At 48.4% G+C, this 19,033-nt stretch overlaps 9 protein-coding genes across 9 annotated transcripts; 7 read left to right on the top strand and 2 right to left on the bottom strand.

Moving 5' to 3' along the window:
• Positions 1-220: 220 nt before the first annotated feature.
• Positions 221-1,572, top strand: POJ06DRAFT_84272 (P-loop containing nucleoside triphosphate hydrolase protein). Its single transcript, XM_056191645.1, has one exon. It carries the CDS (start codon positions 297-299, stop codon positions 1,176-1,178), a length of 882 nt encoding a protein of 293 aa, XP_056044376.1. The 5' UTR covers positions 221-296; the 3' UTR covers positions 1,179-1,572.
• Positions 1,573-1,633: 61 nt separating this feature from the next.
• On the top strand, positions 1,634-3,864 carry POJ06DRAFT_249883 (Metallo-dependent phosphatase-like protein). The gene is made up of 3 exons (XM_056187221.1): positions 1,634-2,035; positions 2,114-3,142; positions 3,193-3,864. The coding sequence occupies exons 1-3, from the start codon at positions 1,870-1,872 to the stop codon at positions 3,654-3,656; spliced, it is 1,659 nt and encodes a 552-aa protein (XP_056044375.1). The 5' UTR covers positions 1,634-1,869; the 3' UTR covers positions 3,657-3,864.
• Positions 3,843-5,054, top strand: POJ06DRAFT_249879 (regulator of volume decrease after cellular swelling-domain-containing protein). Its single transcript, XM_056187220.1, has 2 exons — positions 3,843-4,229; positions 4,283-5,054. Exons 1-2 carry the CDS (start codon positions 3,895-3,897, stop codon positions 4,932-4,934), a joined length of 987 nt encoding a protein of 328 aa, XP_056044374.1. The 5' UTR covers positions 3,843-3,894; the 3' UTR covers positions 4,935-5,054.
• Positions 5,055-5,209: 155 nt separating this feature from the next.
• Positions 5,210-6,453, top strand: POJ06DRAFT_249876 (uncharacterized protein). The gene is made up of 2 exons (XM_056187219.1): positions 5,210-5,974; positions 6,034-6,453. The coding sequence occupies exons 1-2, from the start codon at positions 5,275-5,277 to the stop codon at positions 6,138-6,140; spliced, it is 807 nt and encodes a 268-aa protein (XP_056044373.1). The 5' UTR covers positions 5,210-5,274; the 3' UTR covers positions 6,141-6,453.
• A 135-nt stretch (positions 6,454-6,588) lies between these two features.
• POJ06DRAFT_289447 (IMP-specific 5-nucleotidase) lies at positions 6,589-8,856 on the top strand. Its single transcript, XM_056190314.1, has 10 exons — positions 6,589-6,821; positions 6,889-6,902; positions 6,961-7,019; positions 7,077-7,209; positions 7,241-7,442; positions 7,503-7,590; positions 7,641-7,710; positions 7,758-8,108; positions 8,165-8,287; positions 8,338-8,856. The coding sequence occupies exons 1-10, from the start codon at positions 6,811-6,813 to the stop codon at positions 8,595-8,597; spliced, it is 1,311 nt and encodes a 436-aa protein (XP_056044372.1). The 5' UTR covers positions 6,589-6,810; the 3' UTR covers positions 8,598-8,856.
• Positions 8,502-10,255, bottom strand: POJ06DRAFT_289441 (mediator complex, subunit Med17; the record flags this gene model as incomplete). The annotated part of the gene is made up of 6 exons (XM_056190313.1): positions 8,502-8,784; positions 8,840-9,000; positions 9,054-9,155; positions 9,209-9,453; positions 9,504-10,120; positions 10,170-10,255. 6 exons carry the CDS (start codon positions 10,253-10,255, stop codon positions 8,658-8,660), a joined length of 1,338 nt encoding a protein of 445 aa, XP_056044371.1. The 3' UTR covers positions 8,502-8,657.
• Positions 10,256-10,375: 120 nt separating this feature from the next.
• Positions 10,376-12,451, top strand: POJ06DRAFT_84137 (P-loop containing nucleoside triphosphate hydrolase protein). The gene is made up of 12 exons (XM_056191644.1): positions 10,376-10,616; positions 10,692-10,700; positions 10,774-10,849; positions 10,918-10,971; positions 11,031-11,100; positions 11,147-11,190; positions 11,245-11,309; positions 11,357-11,786; positions 11,840-11,892; positions 11,940-11,971; positions 12,021-12,256; positions 12,311-12,451. Exons 1-12 carry the CDS (start codon positions 10,596-10,598, stop codon positions 12,322-12,324), a joined length of 1,104 nt encoding a protein of 367 aa, XP_056044370.1. The 5' UTR covers positions 10,376-10,595; the 3' UTR covers positions 12,325-12,451.
• Positions 12,452-13,819: 1,368 nt separating this feature from the next.
• POJ06DRAFT_249835 (general substrate transporter) lies at positions 13,820-15,993 on the top strand. Its single transcript, XM_056187218.1, has 3 exons — positions 13,820-14,383; positions 14,437-14,658; positions 14,706-15,993. Exons 1-3 carry the CDS (start codon positions 14,151-14,153, stop codon positions 15,838-15,840), a joined length of 1,590 nt encoding a protein of 529 aa, XP_056044369.1. The 5' UTR covers positions 13,820-14,150; the 3' UTR covers positions 15,841-15,993.
• A 544-nt stretch (positions 15,994-16,537) lies between these two features.
• Positions 16,538-18,583, bottom strand: POJ06DRAFT_208257 (Pescadillo N-terminus-domain-containing protein). The gene is made up of 2 exons (XM_056185402.1): positions 18,431-18,583; positions 16,538-18,359 (listed from the first exon to the last, which is right to left on the bottom strand). The coding sequence occupies exons 1-2, from the start codon at positions 18,526-18,528 to the stop codon at positions 16,568-16,570; spliced, it is 1,890 nt and encodes a 629-aa protein (XP_056044368.1). The 5' UTR covers positions 18,529-18,583; the 3' UTR covers positions 16,538-16,567.
• Between the last annotated feature and the right edge of the window lie 450 nt (positions 18,584-19,033).

Genomic DNA, 19,033 nt, shown 5'->3' with positions numbered 1-19,033 from the left:
TCGCCAGATGATACTTACTGGATTGTTCCATATACGAGGCAATGAACCAGATAAGTCAATGGCAGATAGCGCCGAATGTATTCCTGAAGAGAAATTCTATCCATCGTGCAGCACCAGCTCGCGTGATGATGTTACGTCGGCGTTCCAAATACCCTTACCCAATGGCGTTGGGTAATATTATTGGTAAGCTTCGGAATTCTGATCTAATTTTCCCAGCTCCCCCACTGAGGACACTCGAGTGAACCAAGTGATCTTTATTGGCTTACGCGCGCGCATATTACTATTAACGTACACTAATGGCGACGGCAAACGATCCACCTTCTTCCCTGTCAAAAATCCGTCATATAGTGCTGGTGCTGTCTGGCAAAGGCGGTGTAGGCAAGTCATCTATTACGACGCAACTGGCGCTATCGCTAGTTCAACAAGGTCATTCTGTCGGCGTTCTCGACATAGATCTTACGGGACCGTCACTTCCACGCATGTTTGGTCTCGAATCGAAGAAGATTCATCAGAGCTCAAAAGGTTGGGTACCGGTGTATACTGATGCGTCGAAGCGGTTATGCGTGATGTCCATTGGATTTTTGTTGAAAGATCGGGGTGATAGCGTGGTGTGGCGAGGTCCAAAGAAAAGCGCAATGATTAGACAGTTCGTACGGGACGTGGTCTGGGGAGAGCTGGATTATCTCTTGATCGACACTCCACCCGGTACTTCGGACGAGCATATTTCCATCGCGGAGCAGCTGAGAGATGCAAAACCGGATGGCGCGGTGCTTGTTACCACACCACAGGCTGTTGCGACCGCGGATGTGCGCAAGGAGCTGAGCTTTTGCAGGAAGGTTGGGTTTGAAGTGCTTGGAGTTGTCGAGAATATGAGCGGATTCTTGTGTCCACATTGCGCAGAGTGTTCACATATCTTTTCAAAGGGTGGCGGTGAGGATCTGGCAAAGCAGTATGATGTGCCGTATTTGGGAGCGGTGCCTATTGATCCTCAGTTCGTTTTATTGATTGAGGAACAGCATGCCGCCGCAGCTGCGGAGGCTACGAGAGACCACGAGGGTACGGCGAGGAATGGGTCAGGATTTAGTTTGATTGAGATGTATAAAACTTGCAAACTATGTCCGATATTTGCGAAGATTGCAGAGCAGATCGTGGAATCCACAAAGGATAAGATTAGATAAAATACGATACTAAGTATGATGCAAGAATAAATCTACTAGACTTGTAGTTGCGAAGTTCCTTTGGCATTCGAAATTGCGGGGCGCCGAAGATCTCATTTTAAGTCATACGTCGATTGGCTACAGATCTGTAGATCACAGCCACAGGGACAGTAATGTGTAGCTGGCAGGACATGCTAGTTTTTTGCAGAGGATTTTGTGAATGTCGCTGCTTCAGGTCTGTAGAATGCAGGCACTCATTACGTTGATTTCTAGAATGACGAGCTGTGCCCATGCCTGCAAAATTTACAGCACGAGCTATACAAGGTTCAACGTTTAGTGTGTAGACATAACTTTTCGCCAAATATAATATGATTATTAAGGTTTTAATGAACCTAAACACAACGTCGACTTAACGGAGTTGCAGGTTGATTCATAGGGATGGGTGATGCGGCTTGCCTGCTATGTGCTGCTAGCTCCTCTCAAGTTGCATGCTTTGGATAAGTTTGCGCGATTGTCATACGTGGATCCGTCTATATATTTGAACCCTCAGTGACTGGACAGAACGGTGTACGAGTGCGTGCATTGCAAGAAGTAGCCGACCTCTTGACACTAACTAAATCATATCGCCCTCAGTGACAGACACGCGCAGCACCCAATAATAGGAGGGCCTTCCCTGACTATCGATTGCAACCGAACCTCTTCTTTTGGCGTAATGGACTCAGAACCTGCTACCGCAGATGTTGCAGCGGTTAATTCGCAGAAGCTAGAAAATGCGATCCGCGCGTTTCAGAGCAAGAGGCCGGTCCCAGAGATCGACTTTACTCTATACACAATGGAGGATGGCACGATGGCGTCCACGAAGGAGAGAATCGTGAAAGGTATTTATGTACTACTGTGAACAACTGTAGTAAATTGCGGCCATACCGGCTAGGATTATTGCTCACCAGGCCGTATAGATGTTCCTGCGACTGCGACATTTGCGCCATCCGACGATGAGGTTTTCATATCTTTGGATCCGCCAATGCCTAATCTTCAGTTCTTGAAACAGCATTTCAGCCGCGAGGGCAGGCTATCAGTTGACCAGGCGTTGCGCATCGTCCGAGCAGGTACAGCGATTCTTCAGCAGGAGCCTACTCTAATGGAACTGGATGCGCCTCTGATCGTTTGCGGTGATATCCACGGACAGTTCTTCGATCTCATGAAGTTATTTGAGGTAGGAGGAAACCCAGCGGAAACTCGGTATTTATTTCTAGGAGACTACGTCGACAGAGGCTACTTCTCAGCTGAAGTCGTTTTATACTTGTGGTCATTGAAATTATGGTATCCCAACTCGTTCTGGCTACTGCGTGGTAACCACGAATGCCGACATTTAACAGAATACTTCACGTTCAAGCAGGAGTGCAAGCACAAGTATAACGAGGAATTTTACGAGACTTGTCTGGAATCATTTTGCGCGCTTCCGTTGGGCGCAGTCATGAATGGCCAGTTCTTATGCGTTCACGGTGGGTTATCGCCAGCGATGCAGACGCTCGATGACATCCGGCGAATCGATCGGTTCCACGAACCACCGATTCACGGAATAATGTGCGATATTCTTTGGGCTGATCCTTTGGAAGAGTTCGGAAGCGAGAGCTCGTCGGAGCACTTCAAATACAATAAGACGCGCGGGTGCTCATACTATTTCTCGTATCCGGCGGTGTGCGCGTTTCTCGAGAAGAATAAATTGCTGTCTATTATCCGCGCTCATGAGGCGCAGGATGCAGGATATAGGATGTACCGCAAGACGCGGACCACTGGGTTTCCAAGCGTCATGACAATTTTCTCGGCCCCAAATTACACGGATTCATATCACAACAAGGCTGCGGTATTGAAATATGAGAACAACGTCATGAACATTAGACAGTTTAATTGCTCACCACATCCATATTGGTTGCCGAACTTTATGGATGTTTTTACATGGTCGCTACCGTTTGTTGGCTCTAAGAGTACGTCTTCGTTTGGATATATCTAGGAGTTGGATACTAAGGTTTTCTAGTCACGGAAATGCTGATTGCAATCCTGAATATTTGTACGAAGGAGGAACTCGACCAAGAGACACCTTTGTCTGCACCAGAGGAACTAGATGCAGAGGATGCCGACAGCGTAGACCCTCGTCGTAATGCGCTCAGACAGAAGATCATTGCCATTGGACGCGTATCGCGCATGTTCCAGGTTCTACGAGAGGAATCCGAGAGTGTCAGCGAGCTCAAGAACGTTCATGGTGGCAAGTTACCAGCGGGTACTCTTATGCTTGGTGGACAGGGTATTAAAGATGCTATCTCTTCGTTTGAGGAGGCCAAGAGGATCGATATTGAGAACGAGGGTCTGCCACCGTCAATTGAGGATGTGGCTAAATCCGAGCAGCAGCATAGAAGAGAGGCCATGACGCGTGCTATCCATGAGGCAGACTCGGACGAAGACTTGCAGCGTATCGCAAGACGGATAAGCTGGGAAAAGTAGGGATTCGCAAGTTGAGACGTTGAATTGTAATTGTTGCGCTATCTTTGTCTTATTTTTGGAGAATCATCCTTCCACGTTTGTAACGACTAAACAAATCATTCTATTTGTTTGCTATACAGATGATACGGGCATGTGCCAATGACAGCTATGTTCAGGACAGGGAAATTGTGCTAATATTTGCATACTATCTACGTTAACCACTTCCAACACTCGTAGTAGCCGAATTTCACCTAACCCTATGAGCTATTTTCAACCTTTTGTTTTCTCGATTCACCTTCAAAATACAATAACATTCACGTCACCAAGCATGCCTATAACAATTCTAGAATCGCCTCCGACGCCGGAATTATTTGAATTCCAGAGGCCATCTACTGGAGATGCAATTGACCGAAACGATCTGAGTGCACAGCCGTCAGCAGAGTCCCTAGGTCAATCACGGACCTCGACGCCTGCCCTGCATTATCACTCGTTCGGAAGGGTTATAACAGTACGTCCTACTGGGGCTGAAATCCCCGGCGTTGGGAATATTCCCAGTGACGGTTCTACTTTAGCTGATGTATTTGTTGCGGACTCGTAAGCTCTAATTTGTTTGACTGCCAAGGCTGGTTTAACCTCAATACCGATAGAAACCTCATACTTTACGTGCCTTCGAGAACTAAGGGAATTTCAATACCTTATAAACACTTAACTGTTCATGCCATTCAGCGAGATCCGGCACTAGGCATATATATGCAGCTCGAAGATATTCCCTTCACACTTCCGCCGTCTACCCCAGCCCAAAATGGAAACGGAGTCCAGGCCGAGGATGTGCATGATAACAGCTCACCAAATGACGAGATTGATGATGGCAATAGTGACGAATGTGCAGACGATGGCGATCTAGAAGGCGTCTTAGAACTCGTTATAACAGCGCTCTCAAGTTCAGATCCTGCTGAACAAGAAGCTGACATTACGAAGTTGTTCGACGCACTTTCTTCATGTTCGGCCCTAAACCCTGATCAGGTTGAATCAGAAGATGAAGACGACGAAATGGGAGACGATGTAGCGGTTCGAGTTCTTGGCAGTCGTGAGGATATCTTTGCTCAGGGGCATGAATGGATTACTGCTGAGAATGTGGACCAGTTTGCGGATGTCGAGGTAGAGGCAGAGGACAGAGTTAGGTTTGCGGATTCTAGAAACGAAGCTGATGAAGCCAGATTTATGGATGCTGAAAACGAACAAGAACCGCGCGAGGAGAATGGGGACGAGGATAGGATAAAGTTTCGGAGAGTCGATTAATAACTGGATAAGAATAGCTAGAATTATGTACGATATCAAATGGAGTTGCAGAATATGACAGATTCATTAGTTGGATCCATTATCAACTGAACAGGAACCTGTTTTGGTAGTAATTGAGCATTATGCTCTGTGTATTGAACACACAGTGACAACTGAAGAACTTTGTGGGTAGAGCCGCGTGACAAAATCTACGCTGATATGGTAAGTGCGTACCATGTTATGATACGCGGTTCGCGTAGCGCAGACGCTCGTTAAAGAGTCGGCTACCTCCGTGCGTCACCGCTCACTTTGATCGAATTTCGAATTTACGAGCCAGTTGCGTTCTTCTTCTTCAACAAGCATGCCACATTCACCGCGCCGGCAGACGACCTACTTTCCATACGTGTCGTCCGGTCCGGGAACCGCGGAATTCCTTCCGCCCTTGCTTACACTGCACCCGTCTCCTCGGGCCGCGTCGAGGGCGTCGACCCGCGAGATGTCTGACGGGTTGAACTCTACCACCGCTCCGCCGCGATCACATACTCATCGAACGCACCATGCCCATTCACTCTCCTTCTCTCCATCTGCCTCTGCGTCGGCATCACCTGTTACAACCACAACTTCAGTGCATTCGCAGTCGCACTCGCCGGCACCAAAACCTCGAATACCGCGGTCCGCATCGAACGCGACTTCGCTATCCTGGCCAGTCAGTCCCGCCACAACGTCACCATCATCCACAGCCACGGTGATGTCACCGAGCAGCATGAATATGATGGTATTAACTTCCTCATCTATCCCGCAGCATCCTCCAAGTTCTGCGCCGTTATCGAAGGACGAGAAATTGCGCCGAAGAGCGAGTCAGCCTGTGCTCGTCAGAGCCTACCATCCGAACACGTCTCCGTCGAAGCAGACTAAACATGGGGGTTCTCTGAGAACCGGTATTTATGGAAGCGTAGCCGGCAGTGGCGGTGTACATGACAGGGTCGAGTTGGCTCCGGTGCAGTATCCTGCTGCGGGAATGTTTACTGTGCACGCCCTGTTTGGAAGTATTGGGTGTTCGTGTAAGTGCCAGCTGATCTTAGGTCTGGATGCAAGATTGACTTGCTAACTGGCTATGTAGTGCCTCAATTTTACGAAGCCGCGTTTGATCTCGTGGAGGTGTGCGACGCGTACTTTCACATACCGGGACATTTATCTCCAGAGGCCGTATTTGGACGTGGAAGTTAATACCAGGGTGGGATTGGGCACGTGTATGATATATAGTTGAATGCGTGACAATGTAGGCGCCGAGAGTATTTAAGATGACTCGGTCAGCCGGTACACGGGTTTGTATATTAGTTGCATAGGCGGGCATCCTGACGGGATCTTGGTTGCATAAGTCACTGGGTGACTTTGGGCGTGATTTATTATTTATGGCATCTGGTATCATTAGTATTGGCTCCATTGGTGGGGAGTATATTTAGTCAGTGTTTCGAGATGAATCATATATACTTTCCACTTAGAGATTGTGCCCTCTTAAGCTGAGAAAAAGTAAACTAGGTGAGTTGCTAGAAGGTTAGAGGCGTCGTAAACTTCCCTCCCCCGCATTTCCAAAGTCATTATTTGCCAATCCTTTCTATTAACATAGATGTGAATTGGAACTGATGACCCATATTCCCTTACCCCATGTGTTGAATGACGACCCTAATCCATGCTTCTTGCGCGGGAAGCATTGACCAGGCCGCGGATCCACACGATAGCCAAACAAAATTGCTCAGATCTGACTAGGAGCAGCACGATTTTGATTGTCAATTGTTGAGAGAATAGTCGTCCGAGAATAAGTTACGATATCTACATTACTTTCTGGAATCTTCACCAATTGTACGCGTATATTCGAGTGTTACGCTAAACTTCAAACATGACCACGAAGTATGTATAGGAGCGATTAATGTCAAAGAATAACGAGTACGATGCTAACAATTTCATTGCAATGCAGATACAGAGTAGAATGTCAGTAATATTTGAGTGTATTACCTAAAGTGCTTTCCGCTAATCCTGGCCCTTTCAGACGCGCTAAAGTCTCATCGGCGAGACGGATTCATCGAGTGGATCAAAGGATTGCTGGCGGTATGTGACGACCGTGAAAAGTGATCTGCGTAAAGAACCAACACTAAAGAAATTGAGGTTCCTTTTGTTTTGCACTCGGAGCCGGCAGCGTACATCAAGGGCGTCGAATCATGGGCTGAGGCGACAGGTATTACCCGACAACAATACGCCGCCATCATGAGCGATATTGAACAGTTGATCGAAGACCAGCGTGCGTATGCTATTTCTTATGCTATTTACAGGTCGAGATCGGATTTTGGCTCAAATTAACGAAGTGGAGAATGAGAAGAACGGAACGCCGCATCTGGCAAAGATAAGGCATCTCGTACCGTCCGTAGGTACATTTTTCACGAAGTTGCCCTTGGAGAAAGCGTTTTATGCACAGGATGCAAAGCGTGCCATTTCATGTCGACGATTAGTTAGTCCTAGTTTTAACGATGTTCGGTATGCCATTGTCGGTCATGGTAATTAATGCATGGATTCATTGGCTGATGGATGAGCTAGATTGATCTTGAATACAGCTCAGATTATGACTTTGGCGTCAGCAGAGGAATCTTTGAAGCTAGTCACGTTGGATGGCGATGTTACTTTGGTATCAGGCACGATTTACCATAAAATTCGAGCGTATTATAACATTCTTAGTACGAGGACGGCCAGTCTGTTACTGTCGATAGTCCCATTATTCCCGCTCTTCTAGAGCTACTGAAGCGAGGTAATATTCCACAGCATAACGTACATCATGATTAACACGGTTTATAGATATTGCGATTGGTATTGTTACTGCAGCTGGCTATGCAGATACATCTGGCACGAGATACAAAGAGCGACTCGAGGGAATACTCCTCGCAGTTCGAGATTCTACGGAACTGACGCCCGCTCAGAAAAGGAATCTACTTGTCATGGGTGGCGAATCGAATTTTCTATTCCGATTCTCGGTTGATTCGGGAACATTGGTGTACGTTGATCGCGAGGAATGGATATTGCCGGAGATGGCAGACTGGGAGGAAGGTGACATTCAGAGCTTACTCGATCTCGCGGAGGAGGTTATTAGTTCATGCCAACACGTTATGAATTTGAACGGAGAAGTTGTTCGAAAGGATAGAGCCGTTGGTATGGGATTGTGGAGAGCTATTCGACAGTATTCACGGCATGCTAACGGTTGTCAGGTATCGTTCCGTTGCTCGGGAAAAAAATGATCAGAGAAGATCTTGAGGAAGTCGTCCTGGGTACCCAGCGACGGTTAGAGTTCTCTGAGTACGGCAGAAAGATCAACTTTTGCGCGTTCAACGGTAAGTCGAGTCCGCACGCCTATATACGTACTCGCTAATGCGCTCGGCAGGTGGCAGTGACGTGTGGGTCGATATTGGCGACAAGAGACTAGGTGTCAAGGCTCTCCAGCGATATTTAGGACAGATCTCGGGACGACAGACTCTTCATGTTGGCGATCAGTTCGCATCGATCGGCGCAAATGACTTCAAAGCACGATTAGCGGCATGCACCGTTTGGGTCGCTGATCCTAGCGAGACCCTTGACGCATTGCAGGAACTGTGCGGATATATTGACAAATATGCGACAAAACGATTCAAACCCCAAGCCTAACATGACACAAAACAGATTTTACAGAGTATAAGTAATAGGTGGTTATCTATGTGTCGACCGTTATTTTTCTTTCAGTGCGGACATAAGGTCAGCGATCAAATTCATTAAACTCGACTTAATCGGGGCTACTGCTAGACTTGTGACCAGAGGTTCAAGGATTTCTGATTTGCCTGTGTCGGCAGTATGTCTGTCCCATCAAGTCAGCAAGACCGACATTGTAACACAAAAATTGTAAAACTCACGTTCGGCTTCCCAGAGGTAATGGAATGGACCGTCGAGCTTCCAAGTTTTTGCGATGTAGCTTGGATAGGAGGAGGTGGAGAGCGACATTGATGGCCTCTGCAATAACACTATCTGGCCCGCCATCTACATCCATGCTGTTGTCCTGGTCCTCTATATCAATCTAAACATTCGCTAGTATCAATTTGTATGACAAGAGATTGACTCGATTCTCACAGTCTCGAGAACAACTTGCAGACCTGGCAAAGGCATTGTGACCTTGTTGCCAAAACTCAGCGTTATTCCTTGTGAAGCCAAAATCCTGGTCTCTCTGGCAATCTGAAGGACATTAGCGCCTTTCTCACGGAAGGCGATATCTCATCATAATATACCTGAAAAAATAGTTCATCTTCAAACAAGAGATCTCTTGCCTGCTTGATCTCGGTCTTCACATCCGTGCTGTCGTAGTTGATTTTCGTAAAGTGCTGTCCAGTCCGGACGTGCTCGCCATCCAATGGCCTCAAAACTGCGACCGACAGCACTTTGGTTCGCTTCTCGCCTTCTGTTTTGAGCACGAGATTTCCGTCCGCATTTCGTCGCAATGTCGCAATTCCTTTCTCTTTATAAGTCGACCCAGCTTGCATCGGTTAGATCATGGTCGCCGTAATACGTCATACGCCAGCTTACCATCAGCAAACCCATATCGAACACCCATGCCCCTATAATCCGGCATCCTCATCTTCGACAACACTTCCCCACAAACCGCAATTTCCTCCACCTGCTCCCAATACTTCTTCTCCCGCTCCGCTTCCTCGGCCAACCTCCCCGCGGCCTTAGCAAAACGTTCTGTGGCCGCACTAACCGCCTGCGTCTTCCATCCCAAGCACACAGACATATCCTCCACGTACGGCTGCGGTCTAAACCTATCCGTACCTAACGAGCCGACAGGTACGTGACTCTTGAGATGCGGAGACATGGAGGTCGTGCCGGCCACTGGACGCACCGAGGATATGAGCAGCGAGATGAAGTCTAGTGATATTGCGGCCTCGTTCTGCGCCGCGCCAATAAGCCGGCTGAGGTCAGCTCGGGCATTATTAAAGTCTTCTTCGAATTGGGCAATGTCTGTCGCGCTTGGTTTCACCGTCGTCGTCTCGTCCTTCGGATTCTCTTCTTCGGGAGATGGCAGGCCATCGCGGTTTTGCAGCTGCTCGATTTCCTTGCGAAGGTTTTCTTCTGTTATGTTGATAAACGGTCCTCGTTCAAGAGATATCTGTGGAATGATCTGATCTAAATTCCGAATCGATCTGAGAACAGACGTTAATGATGATCGTGAAGTACGAGGAGGATATTCACCGAATAGTCTGGCTAGGATCTTCAGCTAGGGGAGGCGGCTCTAACGACACAAATATATCATCGCCTGATGTTGACGTCGCGCTCATTATGACATGACCGAATGATAGACGAACCTCAAATCTGCGTAGGTAATAATGTGAAAGGACAAGCGCTGGCCCATCCCGTTCTCGTGAAAGAAGTTACCCGGGTTGAACCGAAAGAAACAAGCCAGTCGGCCGGATGCGCATTACCACTGAAACTTTTCAATGAAACAACTTGTTGAGCCGCACGATATTCGTTCGAAGGTCTTTCTTCAGCCGGATTTTCACCTGTTGAGAAAGGACAGATATTCGTGTCCAAGCCTGACAAGTTTACATTTTTGAAGTCTCGTCCTATTAGTGATTGTGATATTTAAGTGCCTTTACGTTTTGTACATAGCAAGACACGATGTCGACGACTGTGGAGAAGGTAAGAGAGAGTGAGCACTCTCTGCGAAAATATGATGATCGTGATATTGAGAAGTGCTAACGAGACTGCTATCAGATCAAAGAGGTAATATTGTCCTCGTCATTTGGAATCCAGATTATTTCTTCGTGGACTGCATGGGTAACCAAATTATGGATAGATCGAGCTGGAGATGTCCAGGACTCAAAAGAACAAGGCGACAAGTTTTCATTTGGGACAGTTAAAAGCTAAGCTAGGTCAGTCTATAGCTGCTATTTGCTTCCGTTTTTTTTGTATTTTCGTGAAATGGGGCTAACGAGGATAGCGAAATTAAAGCGAGAGTTGTTGACGCCTACGAGCAGCGGTGGTGGGGGCGGCGGTACGTTCACTTTACACAACGAGCTGTGCGTAATGGGATCATGTGGTTAATATATGTAGCTGGGTTTGATGTCGCGAGAACTGGTGTAGCGTCCGTTGGGTTCATTGGTTTTCCTAGTGTCGGGAAAAGGTGCGTAACAATTTCATTCGACAGGAATTTGGCTGACAAGAATTAGTACGCTTATGAGCAAGCTTACCGGCACGCACAGTGAAGCTGCAGGTACGTGTTGACGTTGATGACGTAGATCTCATGGCGGTTAGCTCATAATGATAGCTTACGAGTTCACGACGCTGACAACTGTGCCCGGAATTATTATGTATCGGGGGGCCAAGATTCAAGTACGTGGCCTTCTCTGTCATAGGATTACGCCTAACATCGAATACAGATTCTGGATCTCCCGGGAATCATAGAAGGTGCGAAAGACGGTAAAGGCCGCGGTCGCCAAGTCATTGCGGTTGCGCGCACGTGCAGCTTGATCTTCATTGTGCTCGACGTCTTGAAACCACTCACCGACAAAAAAGTCATTGAAGCAGAACTCGAAGGGTTTGGCATTCGGATCAACAAAACTCCACCCAATATTATCATCAAGAAGAAAGACAAAGGCGGATTAAACATTACAAATACTGTGCCGCTCACCCACATTGATCATGGCGAGATTAAAGCCGTGATGTCAGAGTATAGGGTATCGTCTGCGGACGTGTCGATCAGGTGCGACGCTACGGTTGATGATTTGATTGATGTTCTCGAGGCGCAGAATCGGAGGTATATACCAGTGATTTATGCGTTGAATAAAATCGATTCGATTTCGATTCAGGGTGAGTTTGTACAAGGTGAGTATTGAGAGGTGAATTTGTACTAATCAAGGTAGAACTGGACTTGCTGTATCGGATCCCCAATGCCGTCCCTATTTCGTCGGAGCATGTATGTCAATGATCCATTCCCATCGTTACCATTGCTAACAATAACAGGGCTGGAACGTTGACGAACTGCTAGAATTGATGTAAGCTGATATCATTTTCACGATTTACAGTAGATGCTAACGAAGATAGGTGGGAAAAGCTCAACCTGGTCCGCGTATACACGAAGCCCAAAGGACAGCCACCCGATTACGAGCAACCGATCGTGTTAAGACAGGGCCATTGCACAGTCGAACATTTCTGCAACGCCATCCACAAGAGTTTGGTAGAGCAGTTTCGGACGGCGGTGGTTTATGGCTCAAGTGTAAAGCACCAGCCGCAGTATGTTGGTCTCGGGCATGTGTTGACAGATGAGGACGTTGTCACTAGTAAGTAATTTGCTTGTCTATCGATTGATGTGGTTGGGACCTAACGTGTTGCAGTATTGAAGAAGTAGATTGGCTGATTTGTGCTGTCGAGCACTTAAATTTTGAATTGGAGATATTATAGAGTATATCTAAGAATGCAATTCATTATTAGGTTTTTAACAGGATCGAAGTCTACAATAAAGCGTGTCTCATTTACTGTAGTCTGGTCGGCCTGAATCGGTCAATGAAAATGAGTCAGACGTAGACCGGGCAGTCATGTGCCACGCCCCTTATTTGCAAACAGTATGATGTTCCAATGTGTGGGTACCACTAATTAGGCAAAATGCGAACGACGGACGATGTTGGGGGGGGGGGCCGTCATATTAGGCTATCTCAGATTCGGCCGCTAGGCCGCCACATTAGAGATAGTCCAGAAAAGTGTCAGGGCGCTGACATTCCGAACCGCCAAGCCCGGAGTGTGTCGCGTGAAGGAGAGTTTGACAGTGTAGGAGCGAAGGCAATTGCTTACGATGGAGTTGGCTGTAATGCGCGTTGCGTGCGAGAGGATTTTTGTATCTCACGTGCTGAGTTTCGCTTGATAATGTTACTAATGTATCATACTTCGGTGGAGACTCCGCGTTATCCGCCGGCCACACATGTGTGGGGCCGGGGCCCCGCGAATGTAATTCGGCTGCGAGCAGAATAATCTGAACGGATGTCGGCATCGGCTTTGGGGTGGGTTTATGATACCTGCCTGCGAATAAACGCAAGCGCGAACTAAACGCGAATGGAAAAAAAAGAAAAAAAGCAATGCGTGCTGCACCATTCGCATTCTCCCATCACGAGTTCTCATTCTGTGATCCGATTGTATTGTCAAACCTCGATACGCGATCCCCGCTATATCGATAAAATCTGGTGCCGTAATTCTAAAATTGGTGAAAAATCAGTTCGTTATAACGATTGCCTTCCTAAACAAGTTTAGTACATCGGTATTACGATCAGATGCCCTATTACATCGGTTTAACGAGGTTTGGCTGTAATTGTTCCGGCGGTGCAGTTACGGCCTTGGCGCTTAATTTTTCCGGTCAGTTCTTATTAGTGGGGGCACCTCATCCGAAGCGTAAGTGCCTAGACCGGCAAATCAATGCATCGGTGCGGCTCGATCAGCCCATGGACTTCCGTGTTCCGAACGGTTTGCATTCTCGGCGGCTACCCGAGCAGTGCCTCCTGCCAACAGCACCAGCGTCTTTTGTTGTGGTGGCAGGGTCCGTGAAATTTGTGGCTGACTATTGAGAGAGTAATATCATGCGAACCGCTTACTCCTGAAGCGCTGGCGATGCTGCGCGACTTTGGAGCCAAAAAAGAATTTTAAGCGCAAGCGCACCCGGGAGTGGCGGGGGCAACAACCCTATCCCCGATGAGAAAGTGCGGGATCGACGTCAGTCCCCATGATTGCCACCGACATCGGATTTACGGATTTACGATGTTGCGCGCGTGTCCGACTAACCTGCGGGTCTCGCCACGGGGTACCTGGGTAGTTGTCGTCACGCTCTTTCGGCCCGCCGACGCGGAGAAACAACGCCACTGCCCGCTGGAAACGCTTGTGCGGAACCTTGACCTGCTCGCCGTGACTTAACTGTGAGTTGCCACTCCGGACCGGGTGACCGTTGAAACGCGTGACATCATCGTCTCGCGGATATCGGCTTGAGCCTGGTCGTCTGCGAGACCGCCGTCGGACGTTCCTGGACCATATGGAGAAGCAAAACTCTGCTGTATTCGCGTGTGCATCCCCGCGGGGTGCGTGGTCGATCCCGCCTGTTGCTTGTACTTAAAGCTACTCCTGTCCGCTGTCCACAGCCTGTATCCTGTTCACTGTGTGCAACTTGCTAGTTGTCTGCTTATCTACATATCAACAATGCGTGCTCCGAAGATTTACAACCCCTACCTCGTGGCTGCTGCCGCGACGATCGGCGGTATGCTGTTCGGTTTCGATATCTCGTCTGTCTCTGCCTTTGTCGACAACGAGACCTACCGCGAGTTCTTCAACTATCCTGATTCCACCGAACAGGGAGGTATCACTGCTTCCATGGCCGGTGGCTCCTTCCTCGGGTCACTCTGTGCTGGGTTTGTTTCCGACAAGCTCGGAAGGTAGGGAGTTCCATTTGCTGATTAACGACAGTTCCTAACTAACTACTCGATAGAAAATACACTATTCAGCTCGGAGCTATTATCTGGGTGATCGGTGCAGCCATCCAATGCTCGGTGCAGAACGTCGCGCAGCTCGTTTGCGGTCGTCTGATCGCCGGTCTTGCCATTGGTATTTGCTCCAGTCAGGTCCCTGTCTACCTCGCCGAGCTCAGCCCAAAGAAAATTCGTGGCCGTCTCGTCGGTCTCTTCCAGTGGGCTGTCACCTGGGGTATAATGTATGTTGCTCACCCCCTGTTATATTTATTTAATGCTGACGATTTAGGATCATGTTCTATATCTCGTACGGCTGCACATTTATAAAGGGCCCCTCGTCATTCCGTCTTGCGTGGGGCATTCAAATGATACCCGGCTTTCTTCTCCTCGTCTCGCTTTTACTCTTCCCTGAGTCTCCGCGATGGCTTGCGGCTCGAGATAGATGGGAAGAGGCCATCGATATCATCAGCCATGTGCAAGGCAAAGGCGACGTAGAGGATGCCGACGTTCAGATCGAGATCCAGGAGCTCCGCGAGGCCGTTAGAATCGACAGACTTTCCAAGGATGTCACGATCTTCGACCTTTTCGCCAAGGGTTCGAGAGTCCGTACCTTCGTTGGCATGTCCGGTCAGATTTGGCAGCAGCTTACCGGCATGAACGTCATGATGTACTATGTCGTCTACACTTTCGCAATGGCTGGCTATCAGGGCAATGTCGGCCTTGTTTCGTCGTCAATCCAGTACGTTATTAACGTTGTCATGACCGTGCCCGCACTGCTCTTCATCGACAGCTGGGGTCGCCGCCCTCTGCTCATCTACGGCGCATGCATCATGGCCGTCTGGCTCTTCGCCGTCTCCGGTCTCATGGCGGCCCACGGCCACTGGGTCCCGGAGGTGAACGGCAACCCAAATATTCGGTGGATTGTTCCGGGAAAATCGGCCGCAAAGGCCATCATCGCGTGCAACTATCTCTTCGTCGCCACTTTCGCCACAACTTGGGGCCCCGGCATCTGGATCTACGTGTCCGAAATTTTTCCGCTCAAGCAACGCGCTGTCGCAAACGGTTTCTGTGGTGCGTGGAACTGGATTTTCAATTTCGCGCTCGCTTTCTTCGTACCGCCCGCGTTCCAGAACATTCAGTGGCAGACGTACATAATTTTTGCCGTGTTCTCTGTCGCCATGGCAGCTCACGTGTTTCTTATGTTTCCAGAAACAAAGGGCAAGACGTTGGAGGAGATCGATATTATCTGGGCCGAAAACATCAAGCCTTGGAAGACAGCTAATGCCGACGTTACTGAGCTTGCTGCAAACAGAGACCTCGCGAAGCAGGAGAAGACGAAGGAGGTCGAGCATATGGAGCATACGGCCAACACAGTACCACCTGTGACGGTTGACCCTACGGCGCAGGATGAGCCAAAGGTTTAATTTTGTTTGTTTCAGGATATTTTTCGACCGATTAGTCATTGGACCTTGCATTTAGTAGGACTTGTAATATTAGAATAGTAATATGGACTGTAACTTGTTTATGTATAATGTACAGTGTCCAATACAAATAGTTTTGCGTTAAGATTATCCTAGGAGGCAATCTAGCTACTAGATGGACAGGCGGGTTTTTGCAAACAAATCGAGCAAAGTCCACGTGGACTAGATAATACGGACTGGTGAGATCTAGCCTTGATTTGCGTACGCCAACGATTGATCTAGCTTCTTAATGGTGCTCAGCAAGGCCCCCCGGTTATTCATTTAGGGTAACGATAGCCAATGCCCATGCCGAAGGTGTCATTTTCGTTAGCAAATAGCTCATCCAAAGCTGGCGCCTCTACTCTTCTAATTCAGCTTGGATAAGGCAGAATGCGAGTCAGAACTTGTTTTGGAGCATTCGTCGCACCGTTCCCTGTTTTATAAAAATATATTCTCACAAAAATTTCAATATTACAACTGGAATATCTTCGCTTAATAGAAGTGAAGTGCCGCTCGAGATGACTCGAGTCGACGTATACGGAATCCAAGAGTGGAGTCAAGGTTACCTTGAGCAGTCCAAGTAAGGTGATGTGATTGTTGCACTGAGTGCACTGGAGAGCTTCGGCTCGAAATTATCTCTAGTTGCAGATGCAATAAAAAGACCATGAATTACTTCTATAAATACACAAACCTACAAAACCCTTTTCTTATGCTGCTTATTCTTTTCAAGCTTGCGCTTCTTGTTCTTCAACGTGTCTCTCCGATAGTCCTTCTTCTGAATACCGTACTGCATCTGGTTATACAATTTCTTCTGCTTATTCGTCATCATGATCTTCCGCAGCTCTTTCTCCTCTTCAGCCTGCTTCTCTGCGGCCGATGTCTTGGGTTTCTCGCCCGCACGCTTGCGCTTCTTGGAGGTGGTGGAGGAGTACATGATTCCGTTGGCCTCGGACTCGAGTTCGCGCTGATGCTGCAACGCTTCGTCCTCTTCTCCTTCTTCTTCCTCTACTTCCAGGTTTTCCTCTTCAATTTCAACCTCCTCCTCATCGCCCTCAACCCCTTCATCCTCCTCCTCACTCGCTTCCATCACCTCCTCTTCACCCATCGCTTCAGGATCATACCCAGCTCCATCTCCCCACGGACTCAAATGCGGCGGCAACGTAGCACCCACCCCGTAGTCGTCAACCGGCGCCAGTCGCCCTCTATTCAGTGAATCAAAAATCCACTGGGGCTGAACGTATATCCGTCCCGGAGCCCTGCTCGCCAACGCCGGCCTATCGCAAACCTGATGCGTTACTTTGCTCAACAATGCGTCGACTTCACGTTGCCGTGCGTCGAAGTCGATCTCGCCAGCATCGGGCACGGCGTCAGTGTCAACATTGAGGTATGCGTCCAGAGCCGATTCGGAGATGACTGCGCCACCAAGGGAAAGAATCGTGAATTCGACTATGTCGAGGGATACTTCGCGGCCGATGAAAAATGTGAAGGGGGATAGCAGGTTCCTGATCGCGTCTTCCGGGGACATCTCCTCCGGTTGCGGGATGATGTCGCTGATGGCAGTGTCTGTGCTAGGTAATGCTGTGAACTGATCCAGCTTCTCGGTCGCTTCTTCCTCGTCGTCGTCTTCGTCGTTGTCGACAGGGTATTCGTTAGCGTCTCCAGCCGCGTCGTTGGTGATTTTGCTGAGAACGGTCGAGATAGTCTGCGCGCGCGACTCCATTTCTGACTCGGTAATCGCTGTCGCTGTCGTACTCGCCTGCAAGGATAACTCCTTGTCGCGCTTGCTCTCCATAACATATGCCGAAATCCCACCAACGCCCTGTTCCTTCGCAGAATCGATTTTCGGAGGATACACAAGCCCGGCATCCGCGTACAATTTGTACAGCACAAACTGCAGTAACGTGTTGTAAAACTCCAAAAACGTCAACATAATCCGAAAGTCAACATCTGCAGGCACGTTCTGCGGAAATCTAAATGGCACAAGCCACACGACTTCCTGCCCCTTAACCTCGGCCTCGTAGTAAACGCCCTTAATACTGACAAATACTTTTCGCAAAAGTCTTTCCCGGGATATGTATGCCATCCACTGGTTGCACAGTTTCTCTGCTTCCTCTGTTACTCGTGCCGAGATCTTATCCGACGCCGGCATGGCCGCGAAGAGGAACAACATGCTCAACGAATCATCTAAATCCCTAACAGCGTCCAAAAACGTAGGATACCGCTCCTTCACGATCCTATCAAGTTTATACCGCGGTCTATTCTCGTCCAACCGCTTGGCGTCAGATACATCGCCTCTGCCTAAAGCCCGCGAGAGCTTGCGGGCGAAGATCTTGTGGTCTCGAAACTTTTGGATAACAGGCTCGTGGAGAAGGTACTGGATGTCCTTGGTGTAGTAGAATGTTGTAGGCGCGGTCGATCCTTTGTTCGCCTTTTTAGCACTTCGCGGGGCGCGGGGGTATATTCCCTTGAATATGCAAATACGACTTATATAATTGTCAATACGATCTCGCCCAGTATCGACGATACTACCCGTGATATTCAGGATCTAACGTACCGAAAATCAGCCAGAGAAAGCTGAAGCTTCTTCACCGCCTGCGTACGGGTGATAAAATTCTTCGCCGCTCCGGCCTGGTGCCTTTTTTTGATCCTCATCGTGTCTACCGCGAACTGCTGTTGTTGAGCGCGAAGTCGATGTGGGATCTTCTTATCCAACAACTGGGAAAAAAAAAGACGGCAGCGGAAAATTTCTGCGGTGGGAGTTTGGTAAGGGACCACGGTGTTTGAGAGTTACGCAGGGGCTAATTTCTTCCTCTTTAGACCTGCAATAACCCACTAGGCGAGAAATAGCAAAAGAGAACCGTCCCGGACCTAGCAGTATTCGCAGATAAAACAAATACTGGAAAAGAGGAAACAGTGACGGTTCCCCGGAGCGCGACTCCAAAAAGCGATTTTCAGGTATAATTGTGACTCAAGACAAGAAACCCCATAACAGACTGACGCTTTACCAGCTTGGCCATCCGGAGCACGATTGAGGGTAAGGGCCAAATGCGGTCCCTGATCGTACTATTTTCTCTTTTATGCATGTAAATAGCTTGTAAAGTACACTGGCATTCAATCACAAAATCATACGGGTTAGTATTGGTAGACAGACGCTATC

The sequence above is a fragment of the Lipomyces tetrasporus genome, assembly GCF_029532465.1.
Source record: "Lipomyces tetrasporus strain NRRL Y-64009 chromosome Unknown POJ06scaffold_4, whole genome shotgun sequence".
Lineage (NCBI taxonomy): Eukaryota > Fungi > Ascomycota > Lipomycetes > Lipomycetales > Lipomycetaceae > Lipomyces > Lipomyces tetrasporus.
This window is presented reverse-complemented; position numbering and strand designations above follow the sequence as displayed.

Coding starts and splice junctions, on each gene's coding strand:
- POJ06DRAFT_84272 (XM_056191645.1), top strand. CDS start 297: ATGGCGACGGCAAACGATCCACCTTCTTCCCTGTCAAAAATCCGTCAT.
- POJ06DRAFT_249883 (XM_056187221.1), top strand. CDS start 1,870: ATGGACTCAGAACCTGCTACCGCAGATGTTGCAGCGGTTAATTCGCAG. Junction 2,036..2,113: donor GAAGGAGAGAATCGTGAAAG/GTATTTATGTAC, acceptor CAGGCCGTATAG/ATGTTCCTGCGACTGCGACA. Junction 3,143..3,192: donor ACCGTTTGTTGGCTCTAAGA/GTACGTCTTCGT, acceptor AAGGTTTTCTAG/TCACGGAAATGCTGATTGCA.
- POJ06DRAFT_249879 (XM_056187220.1), top strand. CDS start 3,895: ATGAGCTATTTTCAACCTTTTGTTTTCTCGATTCACCTTCAAAATACA. Junction 4,230..4,282: donor GATGTATTTGTTGCGGACTC/GTAAGCTCTAAT, acceptor CAATACCGATAG/AAACCTCATACTTTACGTGC.
- POJ06DRAFT_249876 (XM_056187219.1), top strand. CDS start 5,275: ATGCCACATTCACCGCGCCGGCAGACGACCTACTTTCCATACGTGTCG. Junction 5,975..6,033: donor TGGAAGTATTGGGTGTTCGT/GTAAGTGCCAGC, acceptor CTGGCTATGTAG/TGCCTCAATTTTACGAAGCC.
- POJ06DRAFT_289447 (XM_056190314.1), top strand. Junction 7,210..7,240: donor ACAGTTGATCGAAGACCAGC/GTGCGTATGCTA, acceptor TGCTATTTACAG/GTCGAGATCGGATTTTGGCT. Junction 8,288..8,337: donor CAACTTTTGCGCGTTCAACG/GTAAGTCGAGTC, acceptor TGCGCTCGGCAG/GTGGCAGTGACGTGTGGGTC.
- POJ06DRAFT_84137 (XM_056191644.1), top strand. CDS start 10,596: ATGTCGACGACTGTGGAGAAG. Junction 10,972..11,030: donor CAGCGGTGGTGGGGGCGGCG/GTACGTTCACTT, acceptor TAATATATGTAG/CTGGGTTTGATGTCGCGAGA. Junction 11,972..12,020: donor GACGAACTGCTAGAATTGAT/GTAAGCTGATAT, acceptor TAACGAAGATAG/GTGGGAAAAGCTCAACCTGG.
- POJ06DRAFT_249835 (XM_056187218.1), top strand. CDS start 14,151: ATGCGTGCTCCGAAGATTTACAACCCCTACCTCGTGGCTGCTGCCGCG. Junction 14,384..14,436: donor GTTTCCGACAAGCTCGGAAG/GTAGGGAGTTCC, acceptor ACTACTCGATAG/AAAATACACTATTCAGCTCG. Junction 14,659..14,705: donor GCTGTCACCTGGGGTATAAT/GTATGTTGCTCA, acceptor CTGACGATTTAG/GATCATGTTCTATATCTCGT.
- POJ06DRAFT_208257 (XM_056185402.1), bottom strand. CDS start 18,528: ATGAGGATCAAAAAAAGGCACCAGGCCGGAGCGGCGAAGAATTTTATC. Junction 18,360..18,430: donor CTTTCTCTGGCTGATTTTCG/GTACGTTAGATC, acceptor CAATTATATAAG/TCGTATTTGCATATTCAAGG.